The 23,744-nt window shown below is 46.0% G+C and overlaps 1 protein-coding gene across 9 annotated transcripts in view; it reads right to left on the bottom strand.

Annotated features, from left to right (window-relative positions):
- LOC146804998 (arylsulfatase D-like) overlaps positions 1 to 23,744 on the bottom strand; it is a 480,817-nt gene that overhangs the window by 293,235 nt on the left and 163,838 nt on the right. For all 9 annotated transcript variants that reach the window (XR_014967772.1, XM_085622134.1, XM_085622142.1 and 6 more), the window contains exons 3-4: positions 19,096 to 19,236; positions 10,658 to 10,779 (exon numbers count right to left, since the gene is read on the bottom strand). Coding sequence is in view for 8 of the 9 variants with exons in the window: in XM_085622134.1 (XP_085478260.1) it covers positions 10,658 to 10,779; positions 19,096 to 19,236 (263 nt within the window). In the remaining variant the exon portion in view is untranslated. The remainder of the gene's footprint in view (positions 1 to 10,657; positions 10,780 to 19,095; positions 19,237 to 23,744) is intronic.

Raw genomic sequence — 23,744 nt, forward strand, 5'->3', positions numbered from 1 at the left:
ATAACAGAAGTTTGTGTAGTTGTAACGTTCCTTTTCTTTCCTACGAATGTTACAACCGCACAAGCTTCTGTTATGGTCATTTTGTGCAGGATTGATCATACCTGTAAGCATTCCGGTTTGTTCAAGTACAATACATTGTACCATATTACGTTTGTGACCATACTAACGCTTGACCATTGTCTTTATTTATCCAACAGGTTTCTGAATACGGAGTTTTGGTATTTCCAGGACGATCTAAAGTTATTTCGATCCACAAGTTGATGTTCCCTGTTGGCAATGTCACTCGTTTGATGTTTTTATATTGGTTTTTTTTTTTATAATTCTGTTTATTGAAATTAAACAAGTCTGTCATGTTTACAAATAATTACTTCATACAGCACAAAGGTATAAAGAGCTTAGAGGCTGACAAATTCTCCGGCTACTCCGGGATCAATGCAATGGTATTATATCATACAGTGTTCTTCGGGTGCGGGGACCTTCGGTGGCTCACATAGTCCTCCCCGGTAATCATTCCATTTAGTCCACAATGCAATCCATTTTTGAGGGCACCCCCGAGCAACATAGACCGTTTTCTCCCTCAACATACACCAATCCATGTCCTCCTTCCACTTCTTCAGTGTGGGTGGCATGGTGGCCCCCCATGCCTGTGCAATGTTACGTTTAGCAATCATCTGCCCTAAAGTGACCCACAGTCTCCCCCTCACACCCAGATCTGTGGGCTCCCAGACGTTCAATAGGCATCTCTTGGCCTCAGGCCGCAATGGAACATCCCAGACCCCGCTCATGCAATTCAAGACTATCCCCCAGTAACATTGAATTAGCGGGCATTGCCACAGAATGTGCATGAATCCGCCTTCCATCCCACACTGTCTCCTACAGTGCCCATCAGCGCTTTTGCCCATCATCAGCAAGTGTGTCTCTGAGAGGTATGCCCTGTGCAGGATTTTTAGTTGGACTAGGCGGAGTTTGGCGGATATGGCCACTTCCTTTGGCGATGAGACTGCCACCTGCCAGTCCTCATCATCCATTTCGAGGCCATCTCGCACCCATTTCTCCCGTAGCGCAGTGAGGGGATCGGGGGTGTTGTTAATGAGCTTCTTGTATGTGAGCGATATAGACTTATCGGGTAGGTGTCCGTCAAGCAGCCGGTCCTCGAGCGGGGACGACTCAGGCAATGCCGTACCAGCAGGGATATTAGCCTGCAGTGAGTGCTTAATCTGTGCATATCGGAAGCGCTCCGAGTCAGCCATTTCGTATGTCTGCTGCAATGTCGAAAAGGGGACTACCCCCGCCCCTCCCAGAGGTCTCTGATGTGCGAAATACCTATTAGATCCCACTTGTCGAAACCTTTTGTGTGCCCCAATGTTCCCAGCTGTTCAGCATCCCATAGTGGGGTGGCCATAGTGAGCTAGTTGGCCCATCCTAACGCTTTGGTGACTATGTGCCACAGCTGCACTGTGTGCTTCATGGGCCCGGTAAGCATATATCTAGCCGGTTTGGAGTAAAGTGCACTTGTGAAGTCACCACCGGGCAGCAAGCACCTATCCATACTATACGCCGGGTCATCCCCATCCCCATCCCCGTATTGGCATTGATTGATAGCGGCCAGCTGTGCCGCCCAGTAGTACTTTTTTATGTCGGGGAGGGCGATGCCTCCGTCATACCAGCCGCTCGTGAGCTTACCGAGTGCTATCCGCGGCTTGCCGTCCCATAACAGTTCCCGCTGCAGGGACTCGACTTCGTGAAAAAAGGCCCGCGGTACCACCTCTGGATAATTCTGAAGAGCATATAGGAATCGGGGCAGGGCCATCATCTTAAACAGTACAGCCCTCCCGAGCAGGGACAAGGGGAGTTTCTTCCAGACCTCAACATCCCGGCGCAGCCACCGCAGGGGAGGGATCAAGTTCTCCTCGTATCTAAGTCTGGGATTGGTAGTGATATAGATGCCTAGGTACCGGAATCCCTCAACCGCCACCTGTATCGCGCAGTCTCTAGGAAGGGGGGGGGCCGCCCCGTGAAGCACATAGATTGTCGACTTGCTCCAGTTGATACGGAAACCAGAGTTGAGGCCAAAACTGGCAAAGATGTCTAACACTACCCTCAGCGAGCGCGCAGGGGAAGAGAGGTAGAGAAGAATATCATCCGCATAGAGCGAAATTCGATCCTCCCAACCCTCGGTCCAGCGAAGTCCGTTTTTTTATTGTTAATTAATTTTTTTCTAATAAAGTACTGTTTTTCCACTACTGCTGATTACTAGACTTCATGACCTGGTGCACCCCCATTTCAGTGACTACAATCATGGATCTGGAGCACAGAAGTGTCAAATAATTGCTGAGGTTGGGTTTGGTTGTGCAGGAATACTACGAATTGGGACGAGCGAGTGGTGCAGATGCAGATGCAGGGGCGCTAAGTTGCTTTTGTAGACATGCATCCAAGACGTGTGAGGAAGTTTAACCCCTTCGCTGCCAGGCCTTTTCCCCCTCCTGTGCCACGCCCTTTTTGGCTATTTGAGGTAGTACGCACTGAGGCCCCTGTAACTTTTTGACCACATAAGGTATCCACGCCAAATTTGCGTCCTTTTCTTTCAACATCATGGGGATTCTGAAGGTACTCAGGGTTTGTGGATTCCCCTGGAGGAGTCACAGAAATGAGCCAAAATACAGCAAAATTTAGTTTTTTTGGGGAAAATGGGAAAAACGGGCTGCAAATGAAAGCATCTGGGTTTTTCCCTGCAAATGTTATCAAAAAAGAGTTTGTGGGGCTGAAATCACAATTTCCCCAGCTTTTAGGGGATACCAGACTTTTGTCAGAAACCCAAAATTGTTTACACAGTTTTGCCATTTTTCTGGGACATAGCCTATTTTTGCTATTTTTTGTGCTTTCAACCTCCTTCCAGTTAATGGTAGAAATGGGTACAAAAGCAATAATGGATCCTGGAAAGCTATACATTTTAGAGAATTAGATAAACTTCTGAATTCAGCAAGGGGTCATTTGTGTAGATCCATCAAAGTTTCTTTATAGAAACTAACAGTTAAATATAGGATAAATTGAAAATTTGTTGAAAAAAAGCGCCTTTTGTGTCAACGTTTTCACCTGTAACTTCTTCTAATTTTGACAGCTCTTTGAAAACAATATACCGTTACATCCGCTGGACATTACTGGTTGTGGGGATATATAGGGCTTGTAGGTTCACCAACAACCCGACGAACCCAGAGCCAAAAACTGAGCAGCAACTTGCAAAGGTAGGGAAACCTAGCAAACCTATACATTTTTGAAAACTAGACACCCAGGGGAATCCAGGATGGGGTGACTTGACTGCCTCCCACCAGGTTCTGTTACCCAGAATCCCTTGCAAACCTAAAAAATTGTCCAAAAAACGCATTTTCCCACATTTCTCTGGTGGAAAGTTCTGGAATCTGCATGGATCCACAAATTTCCACCCACCCCGCGTTCCCCAAAGTCTTCCGAGAAAAATGCTACCTCAGTTGTGTGGGTCAACCTAGTGCCCGCGACAGGAAACGGCGCAAAACTTAACGTGAAGATATCTCAATTTTGTTGCGAAAAATGACCCTTTTTAGGCAAAGTGCCTAGCTGTAGTTTTTTAACCATAGCTCTGCCGGCACCTAGAGAAACCTAGCAAACCTATACATTTTTTAAAACTAGACACCCAGGGGAATCCAGGATAGGGTGACTTGACTGCCTCCTACCAGGTTCTGTTACCCAGAATCCCTTGCAAACCTAAAAAATTGCCAAAAAAACAACATTTTCCCCACATTTCTCTGGTGGAAAGTTCTAGAATCTGCGTGGATCCACAAATTTCCACCCACCCGGCGTTCCCCAAAGTCTTCCGAGAAAAATGGTACCTCACTTGTGTGGGTCGGCCTAGTGTCCGCGACAGGAAACGGTGCAAAACGTAACGTGGACACACCTCAATTTCACAGCGAAAAATGACCCTTTTTTGGCAAAGTGCCTAGCTGTAGTTTTTGAACTATAGCTCTGCCGTCACCTAGGAAAACCTAGCAAACCTATACATTTTTGAAAACTAGACACCCAGGGGAATCCAGGATGGGGTGACTTGACTGCCTCCCACCAGGTTCTGTTACCCAGAATCCCTTGCAAACCTAAAAAATTGCCAAAAAACACATTTTCTCCACATTTCTCTGGTGGAAAGTTCTGGAATCTGTGTGGATCCTCAAATTTACACCGACCCCGCGTTCCCCAAAGTCTTCCGAGAAAAATGGTACCTCACTTGTGTGGGTCGGCCTAGTGCCCACATCAGGAAACGGCGCAAAACGCAACGTGGACACACCTCAATTTCGCTGTGAAAAATGACCCTTTTTTGGCAAAGTGCCTAGCTGTAGTTTTTGAACCATAGCTCTGCCGGTACCGAGGGAAAACTAGCAAACCTATATATTTTTGAAAACTAGACAGCCAGGGGAATCCAGGATGGGGTGACTTGACTGCCTCCCACCAGGTTCTGTTACCCAGAATCCCTTGTAAACCTAAATAATTGCCCAAAAAACGCATTTTCCCCACATTTCTCTGGTGGAAAGTTCTGGAATCTGCGTGGATCCACAAATTTCCACCCACCCCGCATTCCCCAAAGTCTTCAGAGAAAAATGCTACCTCACTTGTGTGGGTAAACCTAGTGCCCGCGACAGGAAATGGCGCAAAACATAACGTGAAAACACCTCAATTTTGTTGCAAAAAATGACCCTTTTTAGGCAAAGTGCCTAGCTGTAGTTTTTGAACCATAGCTCTGCCGGCACCTAGGGAAACCTAGCAAACCTATACATTTTTTAAAACTAGACACCCAGGGGAATCCAGGATGGGGTTACTTGACTGCCTCCCACCATGTTCTGTTACCCAGAATCCCTTGCAGACCTAAAAAATTGCCAAAAAAACAACATTTTCCCCACATTTCTCTGGTGGAAAGTTCTAGAATCTGCATGGATCCACAAATTTCCACAGATCCCGCGTTCCCAAAAGTCTTCCGAGAAAAATGGTACCTCACTTGTGTGGGTCGTCACCTAGGAAAACCTAGCAAACCTATACATTTTTGAAAACTAGACACCCAGGGGAATCCAGGATGGGGTGACTTGACTGCCTCCCACCAGGTTCTTTTACCCAGAATCCCTTGTAAACCTAAAAAATTGCCAAAAAAAACACATAGAACTACTGGTCATGCAGCTCCGACACCCAAGAAGGCCACAACACCCACCGCCGACCCCCCAGGACCTCCCCCTCAGTCCACCCTCCCTACTACCAACAAGGCAGCGCAGAACAGAACAGCGAACCTTACCAAAACAGCATGGCCCCTCAGCCACACAATAGCTGAATGTTGGAAGACGTGGGAACAAAGTATGTGTGAAGGATGCAAGTCACTCATCAATAACAATGCACACAATGCCAAGTGTAGCGGTATTGTGCTGGACAGACCTTACTATGCAGAGCACAGACCTCTCCATGTGTACATATACTGCTGGTGCTTGTAGTGTTGTGGACAGTGAACGCAACCATGTTACGTCAGGCAGTGGGGAAGCTCTCGGTCATGTAGCTTTGTTGTCCCCCCCTGTAAGCGGAACCGGAAGCGGAGTGGTCCGGTCCAACGTACGCCACTCCAGCGTAGAAGTGTGAATAAATAGACCGGGGATCTGGGCGTGGTTCACTTCTGTGAAGGCCAACGCGTCTGCCAGAGTGGCGGTCCTCACCCTGCCACGAGGTCGCTGCCGTGGCTGCGGGCCTCCTCGACACAGGCCCCCTGCGAACTCAGCGGCACAGCACCGCAGAGGTATGTCTGTACAGACTACTGCCTTCGATGTACTCTGAGGACAGCAGGGCTCACAATTCAGATGAGTCACGATTTCAGATTACTCAGTACAGTAGGCAAGAGACATTGCTCCCACTGCGACCCACCCGGGACCACGCATCATCGCAGGCTGCGCACACGCTGAATTCTTCCTGTGCCACTAACTGTGCAGCTTAACTCTATGCCACGTGCCTGTGGGCCCTTGCTGACCGCTGCCTCCGGCCTAAACTGCGGTGAGCGGCGCTCACAACTCAAATTCAGTCTTGATTAATTAATTTCAGAGTCCAGTAGGCAATTAACTATAACGTCCCCGAAACCTACACATTTTGACAATGTATTCCATACATATTTCATCTTTTGTTCCATATACCTACACTGCAGTCAGCTGAGCTCACAATTTGAATTCACTCTTGATTTATTAATTGCAGAGAGAATTGTACTTTATGTCCTCAGATTTTGTCAAGAGGAAGTGACAAAAAGCATTCCTCGATGTCTCCGCTGACTACTGCCTTCCATCTACACTGAGGACAGCAGGGCTCACAATTCAGATCGACTCGCATTTGCCGATGACGCAGTCCGGTAGGCAAGAGACATTGCTCCCAGTGCGGTCCGCCCTCACCACACATCATCGCAGGCTACGCACACGCTGAATGCTTCTGATGCCCCTACCTCAGTACACTGCCACTAATGGACCCTTTATGATAAAATCTTTTGTGTATGATTTCAGATCTGCTGCCCCTACCTCAGTGCACTACAATTCATGGACCCTTTATGATTGAATCTCTGTGTGTGATCCAATGATTACTGTTGTACTTGTTGCCAGCACCAACCATTCACTGAGGGCTGGCTTACACTCACCCCACACGCATCCAGCACAGACATCACTGGACATGTGACCCTGGTAATAAAAAGGGGCCAAGCGTGACTATACCCACTTCCACTATCTATCTAACTGTGTCCGTGTGTTCATTATGTATGCATAATGCCCCTGGCCCCAACCACAGTACATAGTGCTGTGGACAGCGCACGCAACCATGTTATCTCTGGCAGTGGGAAAGACTTTGGTTATGTAACTTTGTCTGGGTCATTGTATAAGTACATGTGTATAGACATTAGAGTACTGCAAGGAGAGTGTATACTGAATTTATAATTGCTTGGGGATTTGCGGAGTGATTGGATAAGTACATATGTTGGCGGAGCCTAACCCCCAAGCACGACCTTGCCTCTAAATGGCTGCCCTCCATGTGCCAAAAACTGAAATTTGGGCTTTGCATGGCCCTGTATTGCTACAGCTGCAACACTCTACTGAATGTGCAATATACCTTATATCCACACAGATGTGTCATGTCCACGATCTTTCATGTGTGGAAGTATGGATGAATGTAGGGTCAGTGATTCCCCCTACCTTCCATGTTGGCCATGTTGTGGGACTTGGGTCCCAGGGTGACACATTGCGAGATAATTTTTATCTTGCAGGGTGTGATTCACAGATTTTCAAGGGATGACACGCCATGGCTGTACCTACTTTTATTTTGTTGTTTTGTGTAAATAAAATGTTTTATATGTAAATCTATAGATGACTGTCATTCTCATTTGTCCAACCTCACATGCATCTTGATTGTTATAATTGTGCGACATCAGACGATTTGTTACGTTCCAGATTTCGGAAGGTTGCTCTCACATTTGTTTAAGGGGGGGACGCGACCCCAAACTTTATTTTTTTTAATGTTTATTTTAATTAATTTAAAAAAAACATTTTTAAAGGTAAGGGGCTGCGTGGTCCCCTTCCAGGCTACTTCTGGCCCCGGGGAACCCATCCCCAGGGCCTGGCCTCTCTATTGGGGACCATGGGGGAAGCCCCAATGCCCCCACGGTCCTGCAGGCTCTCCGACTCCTGTGGAAGACGGCATTGCTTTTGGACAACAAGAGCTGCTAACATGCAGCGTCCCTTGCCCAAAAGCAATTCTCCTTTCCTTTATGGAAGCGTGAGGAGGTTTTCCTCCTCTCGCTTCAACAAAGCAAACCAGGGTTTGTTATCACAGGGTGGAAACCATGATCCTGTCCTGTCATAGCAAATGGCAATGTCCTCGGGTGCACACCCCGGCACATTGCAGGAGTCGGCCATGGGGGGTGGCGGTCCCCAGGGCCATCAAGTGCTCCAGGAGGGGGACCGCGCGGCCCCCCTCCCTCTATTTTCAAAGCCCCAGGCAGTAGGGGCTCCCTGGGGCTTTGGGGAGCCCACAAGCCCTCCCTGCATATTTAATTAAAACCCCGGGGGTGACGATCCCCGGGACCTGGAGTGGCATCGGAGGCCCTCCAACAATTACAAAACACCTAATTTACATGGGAGGGGGCTCCACAGGCCCCTGAAATATAATTAAATGATTGCCCCCGGAATCTTAAATGAAGTGGGGGAGCACCCGCTTCATTTTTTACAAAAGAAAATTCGTCCGGATTCGCGCACACTGCGCGCATTCTGACATTTTTTTTATTTAAAAAATAATAATAATTTAGGCCTGGGGGTCCTTGTGGGACCCCGTGAGCAGGACTAGGGGGTCAGGGTGTTTCTACCCTAACCCCTTTTTTTCTCTTTTAATCTTTTTTTGACTGTTTTCTTGTAACTCCGTTCTATCGAGTCACAAGATGGCTGCCAACATTTCCTGGTTTGGAGTATTGGCAGTCAATCACAGTGAAGCTCATGGTCGTGGCACCCAATCACAGTGAAGCGCATGGTCAGGAACGTGCACGAACCTACCGCTGCCCCAGATATCGAAACTTTTATTTTTTTAATTTCTCAACAACTACTGAACAGATTTACACTATTAAAAAGAAGAGGCTTTCTGAATCAAGCACTACCTTTTTGCCAAATCTGGTGTAATTTCGTTCAGTAGTTCGGGCTGTAGCCTTGCCTAAAGATTCCTATGGGAAAATGATTTTTTGACTTTTATTGTTTGAATTTCTCAGCAACTACTGAACGAATTTACACCATTTAAAAAAAGGCCGCTTTCTGAACCAAGCTCTACCTTTTTGCCAAATTTGGTGAAATTCCGTTCAGCAGTTCGGGCTGTAGGCTGTAATAAAATTTCCTATGGAAATTACCATGGAGAAAACACTTTGTGAGATCCCCTTTTTTCTCAGCCTCTGCTTGATGAATCACCCCCAAACTTTCAGGATAGGAGCTGACCTGGATAGACCTTTTTTTGGGAGAATTTGCGCAAACATTCGTCAAATGAAGCCAAAGTTATTAGCAAATCAAAAAATGCTTTTCCTATGGAAACTAGGTTATAACTATAACCACCTACTGGCAACCGCCAGTAGGTAATATATATAGATATATATAGATATATATTACCTACTGGCGGTCGCCAGTAGGTAGTTATAGTTAGGACCACGTTTCCATAGGAAATCCGCAACATTCTATTTTGAATAACTTTGGCGCCGGTCGACGAATCCTCGCGAATTTTTCAAAATAGGTGGGGCGCTACGCTCCGCTCCTTCCCTGAAAGTCTCGGGGGGATTCGTCAAGCGGGGGCTGAGATAAAAGGGGGGTCCCAAAAAAAAAAAATGTTAAGAAGACTACAGCTAACAATCAGACTTTGATCTGTTGAATCGGCTGCTGAGCAAGGATCCCTTTAATAATGTGGCCATCCATCCTCGCAGAAGCTGAAGAGTCCAACATTACACTTTAGAAGACCATTGGGCATATCATCAGCAACCGGCAATAATTATCGCTCAGCGCTCTTAGTGTGAGGATAATTATCGCCGGGTAACGTGGATTTTTATTGCTGAGATATCTTGCTATTAGCAACGCTTATCTCCTCAGCGATAAAAATCCTCACGCTAACTGCCTAACTTGAGATTATCGCTGGAAACCCAGCAATAATCTCATGTAGTGTGGCGTTAGCTTGATGATAGGGACTCACAAACTTAGCCATGAGATCCACATTCCATAGGATATCATGGCTAAGTCAGTCCTGAAGCAGGCGTAAGGAAAGTAGTGATAACAGGGGTTATTGCTACTTTTCCTGACGCTATGCTTCATAGCGTGGGGCTTGATGATAGGAGACATGTCGTTTAGCGACATTTCTCCTGTCATGTTAGGTCAGGAACGCCCACTTTGCATATCATTAGAAATGCAAAGCTGGGCGTTAGGAATCCCGACGCTAAAGCAAGGTTTCACGTGTTAGTGTGGCCTTGCTAATTAGGCGATAAAATTATCGCCGCTTTTCGGCCGAAAATGGCTGCAAAAGCGGCAATAATTTTGTATTGCCAGCTTGTAAATATGCCCCCATGTTTTTAAGTTCATGGACAAAGCGCAGTGATCTATGGTTTATCAATGGTTAAGCAGGGATCGCTAGTGTTTAACTGTGTTTCTGACTGCACACCTTTTTGTGGTGTCTCTGCTTAGTAATATTGTATATGGTGGCGGGGCATTCACCCATGGTTTCTGTCCCGAATCTACCTTCAAAATTAGCTTTGTAGAAGAGAACTGTGGCAAGATTCACAAAACTTTCTTCCATGATAAAATTAGCATTGTGGACTGGAAAATTTGAAGTAAGCGAGGAATATGTCATACTTAGCTGTAGGCACATTTCTGTGAATCAGGACTAAATCCTGCTTAGTATGAATCATTACACGTATTAAGATGGGTGATTACATGGTGAAAGAACTCAAGGCTGTACATATTTGTGAGGGAAATACTGGGTGTCAATGTTCTTTAAGATCAGCAGTCATTATGGGCAGTGAGGATGATAGGGTGAATTTTGAGAAGTAACCAAACTAGGAGTAAAGACATGAGTATTGCATTAAAAGAGTTCACATAAAACAAATTAATTTAAAAACACTAACCTGATCGAATAGGATATCGACCTGTCATAAAGGCTGCCCTGCTTGGGGTGCATACTGGAGCTGCTGCGATATGCTGATTGAGTTTCACTCCCTCCTTTGCCAGTTTGTCAATGTTAGGGGTGCTGAAAGTAAAAGGTGCCTGTCATGTACAACATCTGGTTCTTAATCATAGATCAATACACTTGGCTCTGATTTCATGAATCTTCCCCATTGCTGGCATAGATCAATCCGAAAATCCATTTTTCAGTAAAAATTGGAGTTTTACACCAGTCACTGCAAATATATATTTGGTCTGTTGGTGCAATATTGACCTGCAGTGGTTCTGATCTATGCAGTATAGACTGAGATCCCTCTGGCTACATTTGATGAAAGTAATTCGCTTGTCATACCCACCCACCATTAATTTATTTTTGATGTTTCATATCACTTTCCATAATTGATTACAGCACCAACATGCATGATGAGAAGCAACCTTTGAATGTCAATTCACCAAAATGCAAGTTGTAAGAGAAGTAAGATCATGCATGCTGTGACTAACAACTGCTTCATAGGGCTGGGCCATTGATCAACCCGCACCCCAGCAACTGCCTCCTACTTGCTATTAGGGTCCAGCCAAAGGCTAGCAGTGACAGTTTCAGAAAAAGAAATTCCTTTTGAGCCTAATTACATTCAGTTCCAACCCCTGTATTCATGTCAGCTGTCAACTAATCAATCATATTCTTTTCTATATTACCATAAAACAGTGCACAATTACTCCTATCAGAATGGCATAAAATACACAGCAGGATCCAGGAGAAGAATGTGCTGTGACCATACCTTGCTAAATTTGGTTTGGGTTATATGCCAGATAGCTAACATTATAAAAATGGAAGGTAACTAATATGGTTGTATGACACAACCACACATTCATTTTCCTCAATCAATCAATCAAGAATTTGTAAAGCGCGCTACTTACCCATGAGGGTCTCAAGGCGCTGGGGGGGGGCTGCTACTACTCGAATAGCCAGGTCTTGAGGATCCTTCTGAAGGTGAGCAGGTCTTGGGTCTGTCGTAGATGGGTGGGGAGGGTGTTCCAGGTCTTGGCGGCGAGGTAGGAAAAGGATCTGCCACCGGAGGTCGTTCGTTGGATGCGAGGGACGGCGGCAAGGGCGAGGCTGGCGGTGCAGAGCTGTCGGGCGGGGGTGTAGAAGTTGAGTCTGTTGTTCAGGTAGGCTGGTCCGGTGTTGTGGAGTGCTTTGTGTGCGTGGGTGAGGAGTTTGAAGGTGATCCTCTTGTTGACGGGTAGCCAGTGTAGGTTTCATAGGTGGGAAGAGATGTGGCTGCGGCGGGGGACGTTGAGGATCAGTCGGGCTGAGGGGTTCTGGATGCATTGTAGTCGTTGTAGGTGTTTGGCCGGGATACCTGCATAGAGTGCATTGCCGTAGTCCAGCCTGCTGCTGACAAGGGCCTGGGTCACTGTTCTTCTTGTTTCGGTCGAGATCTACTTGTAAATTCTGCGGAGCATCCGGAGGGTGTTGTAGCAGGAGGAGGAGATGGCGTTGACCTGCTTTGACATGGAGAGGGAGGAGTCGAGGATGAATCCCAGGTTGCATGCGTGGTCTGTCGGGGTCGGGTCTGCTCCCAGTGCGGTCGGCCACCAGGAGTCGTCCCAAGCAGAGGGGGCGGGACCTAGGATGAGGACTTCCATCTTGTCCAAGTTCAGTTTCAGACAGCTGCTCCTCATCCACTCGGCGACAGCCTTCATTCCCTTGTGGAGGTTGGTTTTGGCGGTGTGCGGGTCCTTGGTGAGGGAGAGGTTGAGCTGGGTGTTGTCAGCGTAGGAGATGATGTTCAGGTTATGCTGGTGGGCGACTTGTCCGAGGGGGGCCATGTAGACATTGAACAAGGTCAGGCTGAGGGATGAGCCCTGGGGTACGCCGCAGATGATGTCGGTGGCTTCGGATCAGAAGGGCGTGAGACGGACTCTCTGGGTTCTGCTGGAGATGTAGGACGTGGTCCAGTCCAGGGCCTTCTTCTGGATTCCGGCTTCTTGGAGGCATGTTCTTAGTATGCAGTGGCAGACCGTGTCGAACGCGGCTGATAGGTCCAGGAGGATGAGAGCTGAGGTTTTGCCATTGTCTAGCTGGCACCTGATGTCGTCTGTGGCGGTGATAAGGCAGTCTCGGTGCTGTGGTTGCGTCTGAATCCGGACTGGGATGGGTCTAGGATGCTGTTGTCCTCGAGGTGGTGGGTCAGCTGCATGTTGGCGATTTTCTCGATGACCTTCGCCGGGAAGGGGAGCAGGGAGATGGGCCGGAAGTTCTTGAGGTCTTTGGGGTCCACCTTGGGCTTCTTGAGGAGGGCGTTGATTTCGGCGTGCTTCCAGCTTTCCGGGAATGTCGCAGTGTCGAAGGAGATGTTGATGATATTTCGCAGCTGGTGCGCGATGGTTGTGTCAGCTTTGTTGAAAACGTGGTGCGGGCAGGGATCTGATGGAGATCCTGAGTTGATGGAGTTCATGATCATGCGTGTCTCTTTGTCGTTGATGTGTGTCCAGGAGGACAGCTTTTTGGTGCAGGTGGCATTCAGGGAGTGGTCTGATGTGGTCGGGGTGGGTGAGGAGTTGAAGCTGTCATGGATGTCGGCGATCTTGCGATGGAAAAAGGTGGCCAGTGAGTCACACAGATCATGTGAGGGCAGGATGTCGTTGGTGTTGGCGCTGGGGTTAGAGAGTTCCTTCACTATGTTGAAAAGTTCTTTGCTGTGGTGTGCGTTGTTCTCCAGTCGGGTTTTGAAGGACGATCTCTTGGCTGTCCCGATGAGGTGGTGATGTCTGTGGATAGCGTCCTTGTGTGCTGCGTGGCTGTCTGGTGTGCGGTCATAGATCCATTTCTTCTCCAGTTTCCGGCATGCCCATTTGGAAATCTGGAGTTCTTCGTTGAATAAGGTGGCTTTCTTGCTGTGGTGGTTGGTGGAGGGTTTCTTGATCGGGGCGTGGGTGTTGGCACAGTCGTTGAGCCACTGTCTGAAATTTCGGGCGACGGCGTCTGTGTCGATGGGGTCAGTGGGTGGGTTCTGGGTGAGGGTGGAGGTTAGTTGGTCTTCAGTGACTTTGCTGCAGCAGCGTCGAGGCAGTTGTTGGGTGTGGTGGTGCGTGGTTGGTTTCTTGAAGGTGAAGTGGATGCATCGGTGGTCAGTTCAGTGGAGTTCGGTGGTGTGGTTGAAGGCGACGTGGGTGCTTATGGAGAAGACGGGGTCGAGCGTGTGGCCGGCGGCGTGGGTGCAACAACGCAGGGGCAACAACAAATGTGTTGTAAACACGCATTCCCTTTACAACGCAAGTCTTTACAACAACTTGCCTTAGGGGGGTGCTGAACTTTGGAATAGTATAATTTACTATTCCAACCACAGTCACCGTAACAGTAGGTAAAGCGTTGGACTTTAAAGTCCAACGCTGCTTGACCTAACTCATGTTGTTGTAACGACTTGCGTTGTAAATGTAATGCGAGGTTCAGACGAATTTGTTATTCCACCTGCGTTGCAAAGGCAAATCGTTGTTTGGAGGTCGTTGTATTTGCTGTTTCCCAACTAATATTGGGAGGATATTACACTTAAAGTATTACTTTGGAAAGTATGACAAAATAAATAAATCCACATTTTTACAGTCCTTCATGCAGGTTGTGTCAAAAAGACAAAAGTGCAATTAGAATTAGCCTCCATCTCACCTTTTCAATGAAAAGTATTAATTGGCAAGCCTTGTTCCAAAAAATACTCATTCTTATATTATAGGGTTTGCTTACTGTAAGCAGAAGGTATGCAAATGTGGAAAACTTTGTTGTGTTTCATGCAGCTCATGAACCTGGGTGATCATCAAAAGTGTTTCAACAAAATTCCTATGATACATCAGCTTGCACAGAGGATTGATGCATTGGTTTACCACTTTTAACCTAAACAAATGCCCTGGATACACTTATACAATATAAGACTGAATTTGTAATCCCAGTGAAGACTTCCAACATGGCGGTCCTCTTAGCATCCCCAGTTGCTTAGAGAAATCCAAAGGTATACATTCCTTTATCCCCTTTTCCTTTGTTTAATAAAGGATAACTTCTCAAGTAATTGAAGGCGTCCAATGGTAGTTCTCCTATTTCATGCATTTAGTTGTTTGATGCACAAGGAAAAATGTCTGTTCAACACATTAATGATGAGAAAAAAGCCAGCCAAAAAGTATCACTCAGGCAGCTATACACAGGAGCTAATTCAAGGCTATGTCATAGCTGTAAGGAGCTTGGTATAGTTGTGAAGCAAATTGTAAAGAGGCAATGGAAGAGTGTGTCTGGAATGCTCATGCATTAGAAATATGTGTATTCCTACACATCAGGAAGTGTATGACTTATTTGCAAGTTAGGTCCATCTTTACATATGGTCAGCACAGCACCACCATAAACACCACAGTTCATAATACAACAGTAGGTCAAAAATCGTAAGAAAAGTCCATGACACAGTTACCCAGGATGAAAGACCTACTGCAGTCAATGAAGTAATTAAGTGTTACAACAATTGATAAAGGCCCCAAACCGAGCTAAAGGCCTGCGCTGTAGACAAAGGTCTATAGCAAGCATGGAAGCCTTTATCAGTGGTATATACTGAGCCACACAGAGGCTTCCACTGAAGTTAGAATGTTATCAATTGTAAAGTTTGAAAAACATTGGATAGTTGGAGGAGAAGGCATGTACCAGCCATTATTTGCCCTAAGCCACTTCACACCCAAACTTCAAATTCCTTTCGTCCCCCCTCAACCTTATAGGAATTTTTCCTCAACATCCAGGTCGTCCATAAATAGTGGGTGGTAGAAAACTGGTTCACCTTCTTTTGAGCTCAACAGAGCACCAGCCTTTCGCTTCCATTTTACCCCATAGAGCTTTTAAAGCCAGTGTCCAGCATGTGATCTTTTCATCTGGAAAATATGGACTTCAAAATTAAAATTGATCAGTTTCTTTAAGTGAAATGCAACACACTTCTTTTCATTTACTTTTTGGAGGAAAATCTTTCTTCAATGCAAAATCTTTCTTCCTACACAACTCCTGTGAAGATATTTAGTATGTGTGCCCTTTCCAACCTTTTTGCATCTTTTACATTTGGACCACTGAGTATACAGCAAATTTGAGTTTTGCAAAAACAATCTGCGAAATCAGAGCTCTTTTGCAAAAAAAACAACAACAAATCTGCACTATTTAGGTGTGGCTTGGCAGCGCAGATGTCTGAACATCCCAAGTAAGGTTAAAACAAAAAGGTCTTCCCAAAAATCAGTGTTGAGGAGTCAACCAGGAGATGCCTACGTGCCCCTATACGTTTTCCACTGTATACAAATTACATCTAAAAAGATGTCTTGGAAGCCCCGTAGGGCAATCCAGCCATTGAAGGTCCCAGTTTCCTGCCCTTCTATAAGCAGATGACTTCACCCTGATCGCTCAAATCCAAAGGGCTTGCAGGCCCAATAAACAGCAATGGATAAGAATTGTCAGGAACATAGTCTGAAGATAAAAGCCAGAAAACAAAAACAATGGTGAGACAAAAACGTGTTGACAATTAGGAGCAAAAGCCTGGAAGAAATCAGCTACTTCACAGGTCTGAGTTTTTTGTTTGCATCAAACACTCTTATGTGGGACACACATATCACAATGGCAACGGAAAAATCAGAAGCATCCCAGAATGCTGGGCTCAGCCTTCCTCATTCTAACGAATACCGCTTCTTGCCTTATAACGACCATATAGTACAGGCAAAGCTTTAGAAGTCAAATCTCAAATGAATCTGAACTTTGGGGCATGGAAACGAACTTACCAACAATAGTCAGTCACAAAAGAAAATGCTGGAAGTCATAATTGATGTTAAGATCACTTGTCCTACTAGTGTGTTGGAAGCCAACATTGGATACATATCTCTCAAGAACAGATAACAAATGGCTCCAATGAAATATGGATTGAAAAGACTGTGGTCCAGAGGAACCAACATGGTAGACAAAGATTAACGGGAAAACTTTACCCTGTCTCTGTCTCAGTCTAACCACAGACAATCCCAGTCTGAAGCTTATGTTGAGAAAAAGGAATAAAATAATTTTAAGCAGACACTTTGCGAGCTTGCACATGGATACAAAGCTCAGAGCACTGGAAATCTTTAACCCATCTAGAAAAAACAGTCCTTTAGATGCTTCACAAAACAATTAGGGGCAGATTTACAAACCCCTTGTGACACCTTTGCGCCGCAGTTGCATCAGTTTTGTGATGCAGCAGTGGCGTAAACAACGTGGCAAATTTACAACATGATGCATCTAGGGAGATGCGTCACGTTGTAAAGCCCTGCGTCACATTATACCTGCGTCCAACACCACGCATCTGTCTGGTCTGCATCTCCGAAGCTCCCACTGGACGCCGAAGACTTTGCAACACCAGAGGTAGACTTCCTGACTTCCCAGAGGCCGAACCGAGTCCCCAGCAAAGCTGAGACCAGTAGCCCTCATGGGTATTGTGGAACTGGAACCCCTGGACACTGTGCACATTTGCTAGTGCAATAGCTTCTTGACGTCCCTTGAGGCTGTGCATTGGGTTACTCGTATCCCAGACCCCAGCAGTGAATCCACTGAAGATTGCTGGCCTGCCCACTCCGAGTGACCCGTGTGCCTCAATTTTGTGATTCCTCTTGAGGTCCCTTCGCGATCCCTTGTCCGTCAACTTTTGCGTCCCTGAGAAGGGTAATTGTACTTTAATTGGACTTCCCTGGTTGCACCAGACGTGCCCTGACTCTCCATTGCTTGGGGAGTCCCCAGGACCTTGCTGTTCCACACCGAAGCATCTTTCTTCTTTCTGCGTGGGTTGCTGTTGCCAAGGTTTGTTGTGTCCAATCTGGGCACCGACACTGCAGCACTCGACATTCTTTGTGGGACAACTTGAATCCAGCTCCTGATCATCCTCGACACCTCCTGGTCCTCGTGGCTGAAGAGTCAAGCTTCACCTACTTCACCTGAAACACCCGACATCGGTGGGCATTCGTCTATCGTGCCCCTGGTAACTGGCAAGTGACCCAGACTCTATCCCCTCTGCTTTCAGATTCTTCACATCTCTGATCCAGGCTTGGATCTCTGCGGACACTTCGCATCTTCCCGGCAGCAGCACTTTTTCGCTAGCTTCCATTGAAAATGACGACGCAACCCAACACCGTTTGACACCTATGCACCCGGCTTCCGTGTGTGAGGTAACTCAAGTAATCCAGTACTCCCATGGGTGTTGACCCTAGAACTGTCTAAGTCCAAGAGGGTTTGGTCCTAGTCCATTTCTAAGTGTCCTTTAACTCTAAAAATGTAACCGCGACTTTCCGCATAGAAGCTAACGGGAGCACGCTGCTCTGTTCTCACATTGCACACGGCCCCCATGGGTCCCATATGTCACTACCTTGGGTGATTCCTTGGGGTCCCAGCGATTCAACAGGCTCAAGGCCTTGTGTCTAGTAAAGTCGTGGTTCTTATACCACTTTTTTAGTATATGGTTCGGTCCGCCTCTAGGGCCTAACGTATATTTGTGCTACTTTACTGTTATCTTTGAAGTGTAACTTTTGTGCTTTTGCCTATAGCCTCATAAAGAGACTAGAGGGGTGTGTTTAGTAATAAATACAGATATTTGATATATATTCCTGCTGTGGTCTCTTTTCATTTAGCCACTCAAGAGATTATAGACTGGTAAAACAAGCTGCTTTACATTCCTTCAAGACTTCGCCTGAAGGCTGCTCTCCATAGCTACCACTAGGATAGCTTTCAATAAAGGTTGTCTTTAACCTATCATCAATAAGGGGTTGTTTGGACTGGTGCAAGGTGCCCACTATAACTAGTGGACAGCATATACCAGGCCAAATTCTCACACTGAAGAGCAGTTTGAAAGTATAGATAACATTGCTAAACACATTACAAATGTTTGCAGGTACCACAAAACGAATACTGGGTTTGTGTGAGTGACTGTGTGGCAATAATGAATGCGGAAGTTAAGAACATGCTAAGTTCAGTTTAGGACTTGCAGATCACACCGCTGCATGCATAACAGACGTTTCTGGTTTCACAAGTAGTGCCTAAATAGGGCATTCAACCCTAAAGATATTTATGTGGAGATAGCTCATATATATATATATCACACACAGGAATATCAAAGGGATTGAGGCTTAGAATATATAATCGCATATAGTGGTAAGACATAACAAATACAATATTTTCACATTTAGTAATAATGTGTAAAATCGAATAAATAGGTTTGTTGTAAAGATGAATAAAAATCTCTATTAGAGACTCTTCTCCTGGTCTGTTGAGGATACACCTCAATGTACATATGTGTAATTCACTAAAGGGCAGACATCACTTTTAAAACATGACTTGTAAATAATTATTTGTTTATATTTAGTCACTCATAAAAAAATTTACCGTATTGTGTCATTGCCATAGCAGCCCACGTCACCAATGCCAAGATCATCTGCCATAAACAGCAATATATTGGGCCTGCTGTTTTGTGTTTCAGTTGATTCACTTGTGAACATCAACAGCACAAAGACAAGGTGGGGAAGCCTAAAAGAGAAAAGACAATAAGTGAAGGCAACGTTTTTTTTAGAACCCCCACCTTGCAGCGAGTTTGCCTTTAATATTATGTGAATTTGTAAAGCGCATGCTCTCTGAGGGGAATCTTAGTGCTAATAATAGGATTGTTACCCATCTCGTTGGTACTCATTTTATCAACAAGGGGAGGATGGAAGACCTGATATGGCTCAAGTCTTTAACCATTTGTTCAAAAACAACTTCCCTAATTTAGATTCAGCCTCCCTGACATTATTGATGAATCAGACCAAATCTGTCTCTCCTGCAGACCCTTACCCCTGAGGATTTTTCGAATGGCCCTTCCCGGGATGCAAAGGCAGATCCTCGCGCTACTGAACAATTCCCTGGAGACTGGCTACTTACCGTCCAACTTAAAGGAGGCCAGAGTCAACCCCCTGTTACAGAAACCAGGAGCAGACGCTGCTAATCTCAAGAACTATAGGCCCATCTCCCAGCTGCCATTCTTAGCGAAAGTTGGGGAACAACATGTTCTTAAGACACTTTCGTCCTTCTTGGAGGAACACCAGCTACTCCAAGCTCGACAAGCGGGCTTTAGAGCCCATCACAGCACTGAGCTGGTGATGCTGTCTGTACTTGATGAGCTCAGAATCATGGCTGACAATAAAAAATCGAGCGCCCTGATTTTATTAGATCTATCAGCGGCGTTCGAAACGGTCAGCCATAGACAGCTGCTGTCCCGAATCACTGACTTGGGCATCTGCGGGTTGGCACACCAGTGGATGGAATCATTCTCGTCAGGTCGGTCCCAGAGGATTCAGTTGGGGGAGCAGGTATCGGACAAGGGCACCCTCACCTGCGGCATCCCCCAAGGCTCTGCACTGTCCCCACTCCTTTTCAACATGTACCTACAGCCTCTGGTGGCGGACCTAGCCCGCATGGACTGCCGAGTATTCAAGTTATGCGGATGATACTCAACTCATCCTCTGGATCGACAACTCCCCCCATGCTCAGGAGTTGGCACAAAACATCCTTAGATTCACTGTGAACTGGATGACAACCAATTCACTGAAAATTAACCCTGACAAAACAGAAGTCCTTGTCATCCCCATGAAAAACAATCAATGAAGCGATCTTTTCTGGCTCCAAGAGCTGGGTGACGCCCCCACACCAATACCCGTCATCAAAAGCCTGGGCATAAAGATCGACTCCGAGCTTTCCATGGCCAACCAAGTCACCGCAGTGGTTGGAACTTGTATAGGGCTCATGAGACAGATGCGTAAACTTGTCCCCCTTCTCTCAACTGCCTCACTACAGATGATTGTGTCAGCCACAATTGTCTCCAGACTAGACTACGGGAATGCCTTACACATCGGCCTCCCCCAGAAACTCATCAATAAGCTGCAGGTGGTACTGAATGACGCAACAAGGCTGATTTTTAGGCTCCCTAGAAGTACCCACACCACCCCTTTGCTGTGCAAGCTGCACTGGCTCCCCATCAAGCAGAGAGAAAAATTTAAGGGTCTCTGCATTGCCCATAAAGCAATTTGTGGCCAAGCCCCAGCCTATATTAAAGATCGCCTCGAGAACTATGTTCCAGGCCTTACTCTGTGATCATCCGAGGCCTGCCACCTGGCACCCTCACGGTGCAATACCGAAACTAAAGGGGACAGAGCGTTCTCTGTCCTACTCCCACAACTCTGGAACCAGCTGCCTGACTACCTTCACAAGGAATCTACACTCCTCCCCTTCTGGAAACAGCTCAAAACGGTCCTGTTCAGGGAGGCTTTGGACACCGTTTAATCTCCCTCCCTGCGACGCTGCTATGTTACCACCAATGGCCTCGGCCACTCTCTCTAAAGCGCTAAGAGACCTGTCGGTGATTATGAGCTATACAAAATCAAATAACATAACATAACAAAACATATAGTGGATGCATTAGTGCACTAAGCCATCACACTCAGATGTTCCAACATGCCTTGATGAGAATCATTAACTGGGAGCCCCTGACTGAGGGACATTTATTTAAAGTTTGCTCAAAAGGGATATCCGCAATAAGTGCTCTATGTTCTGAATGTCATATTTAGTGTGCTATTGACATCAATGCACAATTATTAGAGTGAGCGGGATATCCGCCTATTTTTGACAGGTGTTCTTCAACTATCCAAATCCAAACAAGGTTCTTTGTCTTTACTGGAGGTATATCAAGAAGGCCCTTGCGGTGGCATCATAGAGAATGCCACTGATAGGAGAGCTTAACAAAACTTTCATATCCTTTTAGGTAAGCTTCTGAAGGTTACCGTTGGACTGGCCCTTTCTTTAGGGCCACCCCCAAACACGTTGCATTTTTCTCTTTCCACTTTTTTGCTGAATTAGTTTTTGTTGGCATTAGGACTCTGTGCACTTTACCACTGCTATCCAGTAATAAAGTGCTTGTGATTTCTCCTTAAAACATGCTAGATTGGCTTAGCCCCAAATGGCATATTTAATTTCCTTACAAGTCCCTTGTAGAGTGGTGTACCATACAGCCAGAGTCTGTTAATTAAATGAGACCAGCGGGCCTTCAGCACGTAATCTGTCACCCACTCAAGTAGCACCTAACATGTCCTAGGTCTGCTACTGCAGCCTGAATGCAATTTTAAACTGCCATGTTGACTTGGCACTTAAACCCCTTTACCAAGCCTTAAACTCCCTTTTTATTGCATATAAATCACCCCTAAGATAGTCCCTAGGTAGCCCATAAGGCAGGGTACTGTGTAATAAAAAGGTTGAACAGGTACTGTTAAATTTTATATGTCCTGGTTGTGAAAAATGCCAAAATCCGCTTTTCACCACTATGAGCCGTAACCCTCATAAGTATAACATTGAAGATTCCTTTTTACATTTAAAAAGCTGTAATTCCTGATAGGGAGCAGGTAGCTAGGTCACGTTTGACATCTATGAAATTGCAATGATAAACCCTCTTTGATGATAAAGTCGGATTTTTCATTACAAATATGAAAATGGTACTTTTAGAAAGTTGACATTTTCCTGCACTTAGCCCTTTTGTACCTGTAGCCTGTCTTGGATCACATGACTAGGTATAGCCGAAAGTTAGACTTTGTGAATTACCTCAGGCAGTTACACAACAGAGGGATTAGATGTGTCACGATGGGCCATTACTGGCAATAAGGAGGTGGCGGAGCTGAGCACAACCCCACTTCTAACTGAATAGCCAGTGCTCGGTCTTTACACAAAGGGCCTAACAACCCTGCATTGTCACTGCAGCCAGCTTGGAGCTGGGGTAGGGGAGTCAGGGAATTCCATGCACTTCAAAGAACCTTTCCAGAATCTGCTCCCACCTTCCAGAAGGAGGGCACCAGGGTATAAAAATGTAACCTTCAGATTCACTCTTCAGTACACTTCTGGACCTGTGGATACTCTGCCAGAAAGAAGGACTGCTGTGCTGCTGAAAGGACTGGCACTGTGCTGTACTGCTGATTTTGAATAACTGCTGCCCTGCTGTGCTGACCTGCAGCATGCTGCTCTCTTGCCTGAGGTAAGAAAACTGGACCTGCAACTTCATCTTGAACCCAGGACACTGGATTGACCCCATGAGCTAGTCTGTTGGCCTCCTGTTCTGAGCCTCAGGGACATAAAAGGCTCTCCAACATTCTGAAACAGCCCCTGGATCCACGCAGCTGTGAGTTCCTGACCCCCAAGTGGTACCTCTCAGATTCTTGACCCTAGGTGTTGCTCAGTGAGCTTAAAAGCAAGCTTTTGAGGTATTCACAAATGGGCCCAGCAGCACCAAGACTTCGCTGCTCACACTCAGAATCAGCCACCAACCTGACTCTTCACACTGCAGCATCGTCCACTCACGGGGACAGCCGAAGTGAACCTCCAGCAATGCCCACCCGCAATGCCTGGCCTGCTCTTAATGCAACTCTGGCAAACTCCTGTGAGCTATCCCTGCCTGCTCCTCATTGCCTCCTCCAACACAAAAGAGACTCTTGGCAAGGACTTTGAGAAGGTTAACTTCAGTGGGATTAATGTAGGGACTGTAAGTGACCTGTTCCCCATCGCAGTAGGCCTGAATGTCTGACTTTGACCCAGTCCAGCACAACCAGATAACCACAATAGGCACTTTGTGCTTTTAGGGGCTGTCTTACACTTTAATTGTTAAAAAATTCATAACTACAATTCTAATGATTAGATTTTTGTCATTTTGGTCCTGTTTTATTTATTAAATTCAGTTATATTTTCCGTTTTGTGGTGATTTCACTTTTCTACAGTTGGAAGTGTTGCACAAATATTTTACACATTACCTCTCAGTAAAACCTGACTGCTCTGTGCCAAGCTGCTAGGTGTTGAGCACAGGTTAATTTTGGGTTTGCTTGTGCCTTACCCTGACAAGTATTGTGGTTGCTGTTTGACCAAGACTCACAACTCAGTAAACCAATACCCCAATTTCTCATAGGGAGCAGGTGGTTATATCATGTTTGGTATCTATGAAATTGTAATGATAACATTTCTTCAATGGT

The sequence above is a fragment of the Triturus cristatus genome, chromosome 8 (genome assembly GCF_964204655.1).
Source record: "Triturus cristatus chromosome 8, aTriCri1.1, whole genome shotgun sequence".
In the NCBI taxonomy this organism is placed as follows: Eukaryota; Metazoa; Chordata; class Amphibia; order Caudata; family Salamandridae; genus Triturus; species Triturus cristatus.